The sequence below is a fragment of the Lithobates pipiens genome, unplaced genomic scaffold (assembly GCF_037356315.1).
Source record: "Lithobates pipiens isolate NorthernLeopardFrog02 unplaced genomic scaffold, aLitPip1_a1.2 Scaffold_25, whole genome shotgun sequence".
In the NCBI taxonomy this organism is placed as follows: domain Eukaryota; kingdom Metazoa; phylum Chordata; class Amphibia; order Anura; family Ranidae; genus Lithobates; species Lithobates pipiens.
The window spans coordinates 185,751,076-185,766,719 of NW_027507787.1; the positions used below are offsets into that span (position 1 = coordinate 185,751,076).

The 15,644-nt window shown below is 41.4% G+C and overlaps 1 protein-coding gene across 2 annotated transcripts in view; it reads right to left on the bottom strand.

Annotated features, from left to right (window-relative positions):
* Window positions 1–3,104: 3,104 nt before the first annotated feature.
* NT5C2 (5'-nucleotidase, cytosolic II) overlaps window positions 3,105–15,644 on the bottom strand; it is a 180,989-nt gene continuing 168,449 nt past the window's right edge. For both annotated transcript variants that reach the window (XM_077455292.1, XM_077455291.1), the window contains exons 15-18: window positions 15,241–15,292; window positions 13,711–13,771; window positions 13,082–13,258; window positions 3,105–10,603 (exon numbers count right to left, since the gene is read on the bottom strand). In XM_077455292.1, coding sequence (XP_077311418.1) covers window positions 10,367–10,603; window positions 13,082–13,258; window positions 13,711–13,771; window positions 15,241–15,292 — 527 coding nt within the window. In that variant the 3' untranslated portion in view covers window positions 3,105–10,366. The remainder of the gene's footprint in view (window positions 10,604–13,081; window positions 13,259–13,710; window positions 13,772–15,240; window positions 15,293–15,644) is intronic.

The following is a 15,644-nucleotide window of genomic DNA, read 5'->3' on the forward strand; positions in this document are numbered from 1 at the left end:
ACGCAAGGCAATGGCTAAAGTTTCTATGGCTATGGCAAAAAGAAGCGGAGATAGTGGGCACCCCTGTCTTGTCCCCCTACCAATACTGAACGTGTTAGAAAATCTGCCCAACAGACGCACCTGAGCCGAAGGATTAGAATAGAGAGCCGCTATAAGGTTAAGAAAGTATTTTCCGCACCCCCATCTCTTCAGAATGTCCGTAAGGTACGACCAATCAATAGAGTCAAAGGCCTTATGCAGGTCAATGGACAGCAGAAACCCCTGTTGCGGGGGACCCCCGTCCCATTGTGCCTTCAGGAGTGAAATAACATCTACTGCGCGCCTAATCTGGTCTGGTCCTTGTCTCCCAGGGATGAACCCCACCTGATCTTTGTGGATATACCGAGAAATAAAGCTTGACAGCCTGTTCGCCAGTATTTTCGTCATTATCTTAATGTCATTATTGATAAGCGAAATAGGCCTTAGAGGGTATCCTTTGTAGATATACATATCAGGGATGATGGCACTCCAATTATAGCGAGTTTCATTTCCTTTGATTTTCTTAAATAAATATTATGTTGCCCTCATTTTCCCCCCACACTTGAATATTTCAATGTGCTGCAAAGTTCTCTTCTCCATTTCTCACAGGGGAGTACGATATGAGTTTGTCCCATCCCTGTGCATAAGTGCCGCAGGACTTGGGGGTCTCCATTGAGCCCTGGGGCACATCTGCGCACTATGCAAGTTTTCCCTCACATATGCACCAAGCTGAAAATTAATGGAAGTCCCAAACCTTCACGTCATTGCACATGTGTAGAAAAACACCTGTGTGTGCACAGAAATGCTGAAGGGTTCTGCCAGGACCCAAAACAAGGGGGCAGTCTTTCAGCACATCTACGTAGGCACCATAATGGAGGTGAAGCAAATAGATAGAGAACAGAATTTCCTCTTTTAATGAAAGTAGAATTTATGGAATAGATAGCACTCTTGATGAATCACGTGAGGGCATTAAAAATAGGGGGTATTAGAGAGTGCCTGGCCCTATGCAGAACCATCTCTGAAGGTGGCATTTGAGTTCCTTGACACCTTAGCTTGCTTCTCAGGCCTGAACATAAGCTGAAACAAGTCCTCTTCTATCCGCCCTTAGATACGGACACCTTTAAATATGTCAATCCCGATCTCCCATTACAGTGGGTCACCAGAATGATCTAGGGTTGCAGATTACAGGACACTAAACCTTATGCTCCTTCTGGCCAAGTTGCATCAAAAACAGACACCTGAGGAATTTAGCTTCATCTTTTATTAGCAAAATAAACCTAATGAAAATGAAGGTTCTACATATCTTATACTTTTTAAAGCATGAGCCAACCCGGATCTTCCATTCATATTTCCAAAAGGTTAATGGAAAAACATTAGTTAATTTTTCTTGCCCTCGTCTCATCCTCAGATAGGGATTAAAGTGCACCAGGAACTGCAGGGCAGAGATGCTTGGCACTCCCTGCTAATACAGATACTACTCTGCACACACTGGCCCATAAATGTTCCCTCGAGAATGTCAGAGTTTCACCATCTTCCCCTCTATGGATGAACCCCTGGGATCCCCACTTAATGAGTATTCCCAACCCAGCATTGTGGACAGGCAAAAGGGATCAAGACTGTAAGAGACATTGTTTCTTGAAACAAACTTTTGACCTGTGACCATTAAAGAAAGAAAAATTGACCTCCCTAATTTGTTTCTTTTTCACTACCTCCAGCTGCGGCATGCCTTTGTCCCCCAATTTGGTTTGGTCTATCTAGTGATTGAGACTAGACGTCAGGAAGATGGAAAAGCAGGGCTGGATGGGCCGATGTGGATGTCCATCAGCGTTGCTGGGGTTCTAGGGGTGCTTGTCGTTGGAGCACCTCATGGACCTGGGTGACCTGTTGGCTGTGGTGGTTGCCTTGGCAACACGTTTCATGCTTTTTCAAAGACCGAACGGGTCTTTGTCACTCAGCGCAGCAACGCTGACTGACATCCACATTGGCCCATCCAGCCCTGGTTTTCCATCTCCCTGATGTCTACATTGTTTTGGGACACTCCCATGCAGCTGGGAGTCACATCCATTGGGCCTTAGATGCTGTGAACGTATAGCGTCATCCACACTGCAGCAACGCGGCTCTCTCCCTTCCACCTGTCAGTACGCCAGCGTACTTGACGTCCCAGCCACGCGCAGCTTACAGTTTGGGTCGCCATCTTCCCACTGTCAATCATTTTCACTTTCTCCTCACGCACATCCAGTCCTTCCTCAAACGCTGGTGAGCGTGTTCCACGTTCGGCCACAGTGCAGGAGGGGTATTGGCGCCCCCCATGCTGCAAGAGGATATTTGTAAACCCCAATGCCATCAGGTCCTTGTTGTTCCATGGATCTTCTGTGAAACTGTAAGCCGTTTAGATTTATTTTTTACCTACCTCATATCACCACCGGTCCGACAACAGGATTGTTCTTTTACATGCATTACTGAATAAACTAGGACTAATCATGTTCAACTGTCTGCTGTGAGACTGTTTACGCCTCAATCCATTGAGTGCTGGTCCGTTTGTGTGAACCGCTATCTGCAACATCTAAAAGGAGTTGTTCCCAAACAGATCCCCTGCAATTATCAGATGTAGAGAGACAGATGGGAAGAAGAAGATTTCCCCAATTTACATGTGGGATGTAATGACGTGGGATTTCCCTTTTCAACATTTGATTTTGTGGAGAGACCATTTGATACAGTATACATTCATTCAAGCTTTATGGGCCTTATAGAGGGACTTGCGTGGTGGGGAAGGGTATTCTTACCCACAGAGGGAGGTGGAGGGTTTGCTTTTGTTTGAGGGGCAGGAGGTTCTGCGCAGCCTTCATTGTGGTCTATTTGGAGTTTATTTTTGTACTTTTGTAATGGAATTTGACCTTTTAGAAAACGTAAAAAAATAAAAACATTTTTTTAAATAGTTGTCGGAATTTTTATGTACCGATTCGAATATTTTTAGGGTAAAGCGTGGTGCTCTGAAGTAAAGCAAAACTCACAAACTATTCAAAATTATTTCGTAAAGTCCACTATAAACACATGCACATGTTAAAAAGGAACATACACAAAAGACATATCTGCTTAAAATTTATTGATTGTACAGTATAGTGAAATTTACAAACCAAAGAAATTAACCCATTTCATAACAGAGTATGGAACTAGCAGGAAAAGTGAATGCACCTTCCCAATAAGCAGAGCCTCCACAAGAAGCATGCTTCCAGCTACAGTGTGTGGAAATTATTGTCCAGCATCTTGCAGAGAAATAGATGGTTCATCTGGTTTTTCCCAAACACAGGAAAAAAAGGCAATTATACACAAAACAGTATCCAGAAAAATTTCAGTCAGTAAAACATTTTTGTAGCTACGGGTCTAACCAAAACTTCATCTAGCAAAGTAAAGGAACAACAAGATATCCCACCTATTATTACATGATGGGCATGTCCCTGCACTCCTAATACATGAAAAATAGGAGCTACAAAATAAAAGCACATTAGGAAAATTAAATCTACTGTTAGATCCAGGCAGGAGAAGCAACCATGTCGTAAGGTCTTGGCACATATACAAATTATGTTCAACAGATATGGCCATATGTAGTCTTGGCCAAGCTGTACAGATCTGATTGGCTTGTAGTTCAGTACTGTGACATATATGACTTTATGATGGTCCACTTTACACATGCTTCATCATACAACCCACATTTATATGCCAACTACTGAATATCAGGTAGTTGCTTATTAGACTCTAAGGGGTCTACTTATCAGTGATTTCACTCGAGTCACACAACTTTCACGTAAGATTTACACATTATCTATGTGAATCTTGGGTGAAAACAGAATTTTACATGAAAACTGATCCTAATGTATAATCTGGAGGTGTTCTCACTCCATATGCGTTTAGCTTGGATCAAGTCTAAAATGGTTTAATTTGTTTTTGCAATAAGCCAGCATATGCACACCTTTACCTACTACTCAGCCAATCATATTGTTATGAAATTGTGACATATCTGAAAACATCCTGTGAATATTTATCTGTAGAATAGCTGAATACTTAACCCACAATCACCAAATGGCTTACCCTAATGTGTGCCATTTTTATTTAAATTGAACTAAACTAGAAGAGAGATGTAACTTGTATTGCATTAAAATCAGTATTTTAATTACTGGACACGCCTCGATTGCCTTTCCGGGTTCTACAAGAACTTCACCCATGTGACACCATAGATTGTGTGCTTTTCTTTTTGGCCTTTCCATGCAGTAATGGAATACGTTTCCTCCTTTTTGAAGCACCTGCAACAGTAGGCCCCAACATAAGGAAAAACATTTTTCTTTTCGTGGTGGGCAGTGTGGAAGGGTTAGAACCTCGGTTATCTGTGTCAATTTTTTTTGAGATTTCAGGGAAGTAGAAGTCCCCTGTAGAAGTCAGGGGATATCCCCTCTAACAGAGACATAGCCAGCAACACACACGCATTATCCATTAGGGCAAGGAAAGTTTAAAACCTCTACCGGGATTTTATTGCCGTGTCCCCCATGAAGGAGATTGGCCCTCATTTCTGCCACTGGTGGCATTGGGAAAATCACAAGCGTGACATAAAATCAGATGTTTTAATATTATCCAAAATGAAAGCTAAACTATGTGGGGAAAACCTCAAAGCTACCCTTGCAGAGGGCCCTTCCCCCACACTGAAAGGGTTAAACGCATGCTTTTATCTAGGGTACCATTAAAAAGCTACTTTACTTACCTTAACCTTCATTCCCGCAGGCTTCCTGTTTCCCTGGTCCCCTATAGCCTCTTCTCTTTGGCACTCTTTGTCAGTTACAGACACACTGACATCATAACGTACAATGCAGGACCAGCAGTCCTGTACTGCAAGGACCTTAAGGGCCTGTCCACATCCTGAAGTGTTGGAGGGAACAGGAAAGCACTGGCTGCTGGGGGAGCGAGGGATCAGGCAAGTAAATGTTTAATGCTAGACAAAAATGAGCTTTTAACTCTTGTAGGCCCCATTGCAAGGATAGTTTTGACATTTTCCTGTTCAGCTTTGAAAAAGCATTGGTAGGAGTAGGCTTTAAAATTGTTGGTTTGTTGCCCAGCAGCTATCATTTAGCAGTAAATATTTGAATTTATTTAGTGGCTGTCAGACAAAAAGGAGTTGTGAAAATAAAGAGGAGACTATTGTCATCTAAATTTGGATGATCATCTATGAGGTGTACGGTTTAGGTTGGGTTGCCTCAATTAATTCTCTCCAAGATTTCTGTAAACCCCCAACACAGTCCAATTGTACCCCTAGTCTATGCCAACGTTTATGGGGTATAAATGGGAACACCACAAACTATACTGAGATCATGTTTGAGATGATATATACATGGTAGAATGAACATCCTAGATCAGTATATACTAATATTATCATGTTATTAAGGTCTTGCCAAGATCATCTATATTTTGTATAAACTGAAATTAACAAATAACCAATAAATCACAGTATGAATTAATACATTCAAACAATTCAGAATTTGAGTATATGTGTGTGAATGGATATATCAAAACAATGAAGTGATGCATAAATCTACAGTAAGTATGAATAGCTCAATAAAGAAATTAATGCAGCAGAGGCAGCAGTAAAGCCATCACACAGTTGTATTTGAAGGGGCTGTAAACTGACATGTTTTCTCACCTTAATGCATCCTATGCATTAAGGTGAAAAAACACCTGGCGGTGACCGGACCCTCAGCTCCCTGTTTTACTTACCTGAGGCCTGGGGACACGCTGTCTCTCTGCCCCGGGTTCTCGGCTCTGAATTGGATAGATTGATAGCAGCGCAGCCACTGGCTCCCGCTGCTGTCAATCAAATCCAATGAATCTTTATAGACGCCGAATGCTGGACTTGGAAGTGCGCCTGCAAGGTAACCCACCCCCCAGGACATAGCTTCTCCCAGAGAGTTATCTGATGTGTGGAGGAGCTGCGAGAGCTGCCAATGGACCTCAGAAGAGCAGGTTCGGGGCCACTCTGTGCAAAACGTGCTGTACGGTGGAGGCAAGTTGTAGGACGTTTGTTTTTTTGTTTAAAACGAACCCTTGTAATCACTTTAATGACTTTACTGTAAGGCTAATTTATGAACATGGAAGAATAGAAAAGTGGAAAAGCTGCCAATGGCAATCTATTGGATTTCAGGATTAATTTTCTAATCTACCGCTTGAAAAGTAGAGTGGGACTTTGACTCCTTTCTCTGGCTGGTATAGGACTTTTCATGAAATGTGTTGAAAAGTAGACTGTGCAGGTCCATGAACCACTGAACACAGACCTGCACGCAGCCGCTGTTCAACCAATCAGAGACCATATAGTAGAAAAGCACACATCTGACCAAGCCTCAGGAGAGGCAATGCAACTGGAGCTTATAACCTCTTATTTAAGCTATTCAATACAATATCAATGCTAAAATAAAGGTAACTGGAGCTAAACAAATCATAGTACTCCACCCACCTACTCTGGGGCTAAACAAAGAAAATCACATTATGAAACTTGCAATCTTAACAAAAAAGTAAAGCAGAAACACACCATATTGGTCACTTTCAATACACAAAATAATAAGTCAAACAAGGATAAATATGTTATCAGTCACAAATGCCCTGTTGGAAAAAACATATAATGGCAGAGCTTATTTTAAATCTATAAAACACACAAAATAACTACAAATTGAAACTAAAATCTTACACTAATAAAACGTAAAGGTTAAAAAGGAAAGGTCAACATACACATTCATTGAAGGGCATAGAGCAAGGACTATGTATATGGAAGGTTGGAGAATAAGATGTGCACAGGGGCTCTTATGTTTTTTGTAGATTGCATAAATGCAATGATTCTACAACTACTGCCATTATTAAGTACCAAACTGCAGCAGGGCTATATGTGGATCCACTACAGTATACTGGTTTCTGCACATGGGAATCAGTGAAAGGACCCGTTTGTCTGTACTATCACTACAGGTCCCAGCATGCCCCGAAAGCTTCAGGCTGGGGCTATGACTTCTGAAAACACAGCCATGCACTGCATTACAATGCCAACATGCTTAATGTATTATACGATTCTGTAAATGGGTAAAAACACAGTTCCCTAGGTTTCTTCTACACACAACATGACTTAGAAAACACCTATGCAGTATTCACAAGAGTGTGCCTGTGTTTTGAATATGATCAGTATAGGATTGCTGAAGATAAAACATACTCTATAATGCAGAAAAAGAGAAGTGATTTCATAGTTAAGTGATCATCCCTACTATCCAACATGGACAGCACCCAGAGATCTCTATATGCTTTCTGACCAGACTCCACTCAGAATAAATAGATGTGTGTGCCGGTCTATATTGTGCTTTGGAACAATGTACAGGCTATTACATGTCAACAGGCTCTACTCAAAAGGTCCAGTAAACATAAATTATGTTAATTTATCAACATCTGATCTGTTGCTAATAATATTCACAAATATATATTTATTTCCGTTTACATCTCTGATCTTGGTTGATTTTAAATCTGAAATTTCAATGTCTTCTGGATAAAAGGTTGGAACCCCTGTCAGGTTTTGTCCTTGTGCCCACTGAGAGGATTTCCCTTCAATGAAAAGCAGGAGAATGCGGTGATCTGAACTCCGTTTTTCTTCAGTGCATTCTTCATACGTTTCTTGGGAAAATGCACTGGGGCTGGTGATTGCGTCACTGGCTTCCTAGCATATTCTCCATAGGATTCTTTAAAAATGGATAACCTTTTCAGCTCTGGGAGATGACCTTGTTATCAGTTTGACAGAAAGTGAAGGGAAGTCTCCCCAGTGTGAATACTGCAACCTGCCAGAGGATCTGGTCCTTCCACACTCAGTGCAGGTACTGAAGAGTAAGAGGGATTTTGATAAACATGGCTGACTTCCTGACTACACTATTAAGAAACATGTCAACCAGAAAAGAATACATAAAGAACCTCCAATTTATCTCTTAACTGTAAATACCATTTTGAATTCCTTATGGCAAACTTGTGCTTTTTCTATTCAAAACAACAGGTTTGCTTGACCCCTCACCCCGACCCTCCCAGCAGCATTTACTTAGCGCTTCCCTCCATTCCACCGATGCTCCAATCAACTTCGGGAGCCAAAGAAAATACAGTTACTTCCGAGTGTGGAGGAGCATGTAACAGAACTGGGCCCCTTTGTAAGCTTCCACTCAATAAACTTGTAGTTTACATAGAGCTTTCCTCTCACTCCTGATGGTTGAATGGAGTAGTGGTTGAGCCAAAGTAATACACGTATATGCTGTGGAGGCCTTTAACAAAGTGAACCTGTTGGTCTGCCCTCCATGTGTATAAAAACATGTTCATTTTAGGTAAATATCTACATTCTTACATACATATTTGTGAATCTTATGAGCAGTTCTTTTATATGAGGCAAACTGTATTGTAGGTGTATTGGTCCTTTAATCCAGCTTCCGAATGTTGCTTCTTGGCGTGAAGTGCTTACAATGCAAAGCACAGAGACAGACAACCAGACACTGGCTGTCACCATTTTCTTATCGTGCACCTCAATGTTGGCACCTGCTAAGAAACAACATTAGCAGGATGAAATGACAACCCTGTGTGTACCACCTAATGTATAACATAGATGTGACAAATGGAGATGCCTATGCTGCAATATAAAAAAGCTGCCTGCCCTTCTATCATGGAGGGAATGAACACACAATAAATGAGTATGATCAGATACATGACAAACACAAATCTGCAGCATTGTGCTGTCCTGTAATGTGCTCCTCTAGTTAGGATACTTTCTAACAACAGTCTATACTAAACACAAAAGAAAAGCACTAGCTAGAGCAGTATTGTCAGCCCCTACAGTATTTCCAGGTAAATACAAAGCAAAGCATTTGAAAGCAGTGGTCTATAAGGCCATAAATGCTCACCTATTAAATAGGTGTTATATAGATATCTTTCACAGCAAAAACTTAAAAGTACACATTAACACATTACAACACTGTAAGCATGAATAATTACAAATACAGTGAAGGCAGTCATGTGTGAATTAAATGGTTATTTATCAATTCACCGGGAATCAGTAAACTATTAGGGTGAAAAAGCAGTGTTACCCAATCAGCCAATCAGAAGACACTTTTTTTACAGTCTGATATCCACAGAGAAAAGAGGAAATCTGACTGGTTGCTATAGTTTACTGCAAATAAACAGATCATCTTATTAGAGCAAACCCTGCATCAGAATGCCTATCCCTTAATACAATGCCCACCTATGTAAAAATGTGGCATTACATGTTTTAAAGAATATATACCTACCTTACAACTGTTCTGCCTGTGAGGCCTAAATGTGGGCAACATCCTTCTGGCAGAATCCTGAGAAAGGAAAGGATAAGAAATCTGCCGGACTGTGCCATCTTCTCTTGAGATCTTTGATCCCCAACTTTCCCAGGATCTCACAGGAGGCACCATGACATCACCCTCTCCCAAGTATCAAGGGTGGAAGCGGTGCTATAAGGCAATTCGATTTTTAGCAAAGTTCTTTTTTTTTTTTGTCTCACCTTTTTATATAGAGGGCTGGGGCACAAAAGAATAAGCAGAGCTTAGATTTTGATGTAAGGCCCCTTTTAAATCAATCCTTTCATAAAACATAAAAGGGCTGACTCCACTGCAGCACATTTAGTGACAAGTTGGAAAGCAATCACTGCACAAAAGCATAGGCTGCCCTTGGAAATCTTGTCTATTAAACTTTGGCAGGATATTGATGTCCATTAGGGGGCGCTCATGTCACTATTTCCAGATCAGAGAAAGACAGCAAATCCCCAACGGACTTCATGTAAGACAACCATTAACTGGTAACTGAAATGGAACACATCAAGCACTTCGCTGCCCATGCTAAACAATTCTTTAACTACAGCACCAATAGAGAAGGTGCTGTTCTGTAGTATACAAAACCTATGTGCTCAAAGGAGCTGTGTGCCTCATTATCCATCAGCTCTGCAAACACCACATTGCGGGATGGTTTTGGAAGTATAAAAACTTACAATAGAAAACAGAATGTAGTAAATACTGTGCCACATCTCTCACAGAAGAGGTCCACGGAACTCTCTGACAGAAATGTACGACCTGGAGGAAGAGAGTGCAAATGCCAACTTGCATTCAGAACTTTGGACGGGAAAAACAAAAAGGAAATCATATCCAGAGAAAAACAAAGGTTTTTCTCTGTGTGTGAATGGAAAATTCTCTCATGGAAGGAAATGTTTCTTTGTAAAATATTACAGTGACTTGTGGGGATATTTTATCCCATTTAGGCTAATGCTTGTCTTGCATCTTGCAGGATTTTACTCCTCCTCCTCCTCTTCTTCCTCATCATCATCCTCATCGTGGCAGTGTGTAATCTCCTGTGGGGTCAGTGGGAAGAGGTTGGGAGGTTTGATCTCACTGATGGAGCGAGTCAAATGATGCCGCTTGAAGTCAGAGTCTTTGTAGTCGAGGGAACTGCGGTTTCTCGTTGCCAGTGGGGATTCAGATTCATTAACATCTACATGAATATGCTCCACAGTTGATTCATGGGGCATCTAGAAACAAACATACATAGAAAATTTTAACTTATTTACTAAAAATGTCTCATAGAAATGCCTATGTTGCAGCCAGTCAACTTTGACCTTTTTTGTATTGGGGAGTGTGTCGATGGACTTTTTTAATGTCATAAATGCTTTTTAACTCATACAAGTCAATCGGGACACAAAAGCAGATTGAAGCAAAATACTGCAGCTTAGGAGGTCAAATGCAGGTAAAATATACAGGTCAATGAACTCTAAATCTCAAGCATCTCAAACTGATCCCGAATGCAAACAGAACGTACCTAAAAGCGAGCTGCATTTGCCCATCGACACAAGCTCTTAAGTAAAGTTAGAAAAAAGCAGTTGTGAGAAGATGATTGGCTACTATGGGTGCCAGGTCTTTTTGTTTTCAGACATATGGAAATATGAAAAAACATGTATAAAACATCTTCTATTTACCGTATTTATCGGCGTATATAACACGCACTTTTTCCCCCTTAAAATCGGGGGAAAGTCGTGGGTGCGTGTTATACGCCGATCCCCACTGTCTGTGAGTCTAAAATACCGAGCGCCGACGAAAAATACAGAGCGCCGCCGAACAAGACAGAGCCAATTGCTCGGCTCCGCTCGTAGTCCCGCCTCCCTGCTGTTTCTGGAGCGAGCTCTGCCGAAAAAGACCGAGCCAACTGTACTGTGTACTCGGCTTGGCTTGCAGTCCTGCCCATACTGGGCGGGACTGCGAGCGGAGCCCAGCTGAATACACAGCACAGACGGCTCTGTCTTTTTCGGCAGCGCTCGCTAGAGAAACAGCAGGGAGGCGGGACTACGAGCGGAGCCGAGCAATCGGCTCTGTCTTGTTCGGCGGCGCACGCTCGGTCTGTCTCGGCGGCGGGAAATTTAAACATGGGCAAGGCTGCAAACGGCGCTGGCCAAGCTGCAAATGACACTGCAAAGCTGCAAACAGCGCTGGGCAAGCTGCAAATGACACTGATCATTCTGCAATGATGGACAAGGCTGCAGATGCACACTGATAAGGCTGCATTGACGGGCATTTAAATGTAAGGTTTTTTTTTCCTTAAACTTCCCTCCTAAAACTTTTTTCCTTAAAATGCCCTCCTAAACTTGGGGTGCGTGTTATACGCCGGTGCGTGTTATACCCCGATAAATACGGTAATTTCTTTAATGATACACCTTGCACGTCTGCTCGGTATTTGCTAATGATCCAGGCCTGATGTCTACATGCTTAAGATTGGGTTTACACCTAGTGTGGACGTGGTCCACAGCAGGGGTCCGGTTCAGGGACGAATGTGAACCACGCCTTAATCTGTATTTTGTTACAATGCGTTTGATTTACTACAACTGGTGCAGCTGTGCACGGTAGCCAATCAGCTTCTCACTTCAGCTTGTTCAATTAAGCTTTGACAAAAAACAAAAACGTGAATGCTGATTTGTTTCTATGCACAGCTGCACCAGATTTTGCCCTCTATAGTTTTAGTAACTCAACCTAAATGTCACAGAGAGTCTTGTACCCTGAAATAAATTGATCTGGTAAAATCAATAATCCATGCAAATCTCCCTAGCTGGATTATTCAACAAATTCAAGTTTTACAAGCAATCCAATACACATTAACTGTGACATTATTAAGAATTAAAGATAAGCCTTCATTTTCTAATGAATGTGTGATTATATTAAGACCCCTTTCACACAGAGGGTATTTTGCAGGCGCTATAGCGTAGCAATCTGCCCTTAAACTGCTGCTCCGTTGTCTCGGGCTTTCACACTGGAGCGGTGCGCTGGCAGGACATCAAGAAAAGTCCTGCCAGCAGCTTCTTTGGTGCGGTGTGTTTACCGCTCCTCCACCACTGCTCCCCATTGAAATCAATGGGGCAGTGCTGCAATATCGCCGGCAAAACGCCGCTATTGCGGCGTAGTGCGGGTGGTTTAAACCCTTTCTTGGCGGCTAGCAGGGGGTAAAAGCATCCCGCTAGCGGCAGAAATGCACTGCAAAAAATAGCGGCGTTTTACCGCCGACGCTATGGGCGGCTTGGCGTGAAAGCCGTCTAAACACTAGATGTAGTTAAATGTTTACAATTGAAGTGTGTGCTGTGAAAATATGGAGCCTGCCTTTACAAACCTTTCCTTTTGAGAATGCTAGTTGTATAGGTGTCATGTTGATCCATCCCACAATATGCAGATCAGGAGCTTGAATTTGAATTTTGGATGTTGCATGTTTATTCCAGTTCAGACTCAAAATGCTGAATCAAATGAAAGCCAGGCATCTAGCTTTTCTTAAAAATAGATCAGCAATAGCAATCTCCATATTTTTTTGTATCAAAAATGAAATAAGAAATTCTACACCTGCCAAAAAGGAATTCCTCTTCTAGTAACAGAGTGGCTGATAAGTTCTTAATGAAAATGTATGTATACTGTCCAGCAGTAATATTGCAGGGGGCACAGACATAAAACCAGATGCTGGGTGAAGAGAGACTTACCAAGACATGTGCTGCTCTGAAGAGATAGCTGAATGGGTAATACAAGAGATTGATGAAGGAGGCTGCATACAGATCTGCATATCGCATAACCTGACTGGCAAACAACGTCTGACGGGAGCCACTGCGGAAAAGGCTTCCCATCATCCCATAGCACATGTCCATGTCATGAGTGACTTTCTGCAGAACACATAAAGAGACAAATTAGTGTTAATGTTTAACATCTGCATTTCTGAAATGAAATTTGTAGAGTCTGTGTATTCCAATCAAAATTCTAAACTATGACCTATTTTTGCAAGAATCTAATAAAAGCATAAAGGATTCCTCTATATAGTCTGCATGTATATTGAAAAGACCAGTTTGGGCGTTTGTAAATAAATAAAATAAAATACGTCAGAAAGAGAGTTATTTTATATTGGATATTATCATCTTGGCAATACTATTTAGAGCACAGAGAAGCCTGATTTTACATCCTTGAGCTTTCAGAGAGCAATCAATAAAACACAGCTGCTTATTATATACAGTGACTTCACTGTGTATTTACTTTAACAAAAAACTGAATGAGGTGCCTAATACGGTTTTACTATCAGTAACAAGAGGAAATTACTTCTGAGAATACATGGTTGTAATACCTTAATTCGCCTCTGGATGGAGCTGATGTCTGGCCTCTCATTACTGCTACTGTCCAGGTGTCTAGAATATATAATTTTCAGTGTCAATTCATCCACATAAAGAAGAATTTGTAAAACAGATGTCCTAAAGATATAGCAGACTGTTTAACCGTGTATGGCTGGAGTACTGCCAACTACTGAACCATATGCTGAATCGAAGTTCAACTCCAACCTTTTGATTGGAGTATGGAAGAACAATGCTCAGGCTTTTATTGACATTTGTGTCCTTGCTGTGTTTTCTCCTCACTTCCTGTCGCAGTAGCTGTACAGAAATTATGGGAAATCCTACCCAGCATGGACCCAAACAGCAATGAATACCTGACAGAGGCTCTGACCTTACCACACTCCTTCAATGGAGTTTTTAGGTTATGTACCTAGATTCCTCCTTCTCCTGTCAGAACCCTTTCTTTTCCATTTAGCAGAACAGACAGGGCAGTTCTTGCTTCAGTAGTCTGCTTTGAACAGACTATTTAAAACTGAACTACAATGCCCTGACAGATTCAATTACTTATCCTAATTGTAGGTAAAATATATTTCATAATTTCCCATGAATAAGTAATGTTATCTACCTAGTGTTCATGTCTAAGCAATCCTTAACATTACACAGCTGTTGGTAAATCATTGGTTGGAGAAATCGAATTCTGAAACAAACATCTGTCTATGGCCATCTTAAAAGGATAAATTTACCTTTGGAACATGTTACACGTTCCTCCCATCTTTAGGGTGGAACATGTAACATGTTCCAGCATCTACATCCTTCCCCTCCAACCCCCCTCGCTCCATGTGATTGTGGGATTACAGTAGAGATAAGCAGATTGCAGGTGCAATGCTCTGCAGTCTCCTCAGGAAATAAATAAATAAATGCACTTTTTTGGCTGCCAAAAAATTTTCTTTTTTTTTAAAAGGTGAAATTGTCCTTTAAAGGCGATGGCGTATTGGTGTTTTTATGTGTCTTCAGGTTGCTCTGCAATGCACAGGTACATGTGGATTTAATACTGCACCTCAACAGCTGAAGGAGAAATATAGGATACTGCTCTTGCTTTACTCCAATACCTTATTATGGGTATAGTAATATGTTCATATGATTAAATAAAGCTTTATATTGCTGCTTGCATATGAAAATACAGTGAAACTTAAGACCACTGATTCCTTGTGTGCAAAAACTTTCTTCTGTCAGCAATGTTAGTGACACTCATCCATATCCTCCCTCTGACACATTACGATAAACAATGTCACATGTAGTGTCTGTCATTGCTGACAGAATAAAGCTTTTGCATGTAAGTGTGTGGCTTTGCTACTTTTGAATACAGTGTGGGGAGACGATGGTACCCAGAGGCTACCAGCACCCAAAGTTGGAGGGAGATACACAGGACCTCAGAGCGGTTTCAAGGATACGAGAGTAGCTTCATATTCCTGCTACAGCTCTGAAGACCAAAGCATGCTATTACTCCTCATATCTTGTACACTCACAAAGAATCACATACTACTTACTTGTACAGTTCTGCCAAGAAGATATCCAAGCTCTGAAGCTCCTCAAAAAGTGCTGAATTAAATAAAATAACAGGAGTATATGAAGCATTTAACATGGAAGTCATAATAAGAACAAAACAACATAAATTGGTGTCTATTTTAGGCAAACACTTGATAACAGAAAAAGAAAGCGGGAAGCAGGAATACCAAAGCCAGGGATTTCTAGGCATGGGAGTGACAATGGACACACAAAACAGAAACACTATGAAGAGACAAACTGCCCGAAGTATAACAAGCAAAGTCTAGATCTGACCCATCTCACTACCACAAGGTCTATTGCCAAGCTGGAGGACCCTATGGCAGCCGAGTGTCAACAATAAATGCCATTGTGCAAGCCTGCCCGAATCTTAGCATGCCACCCACAG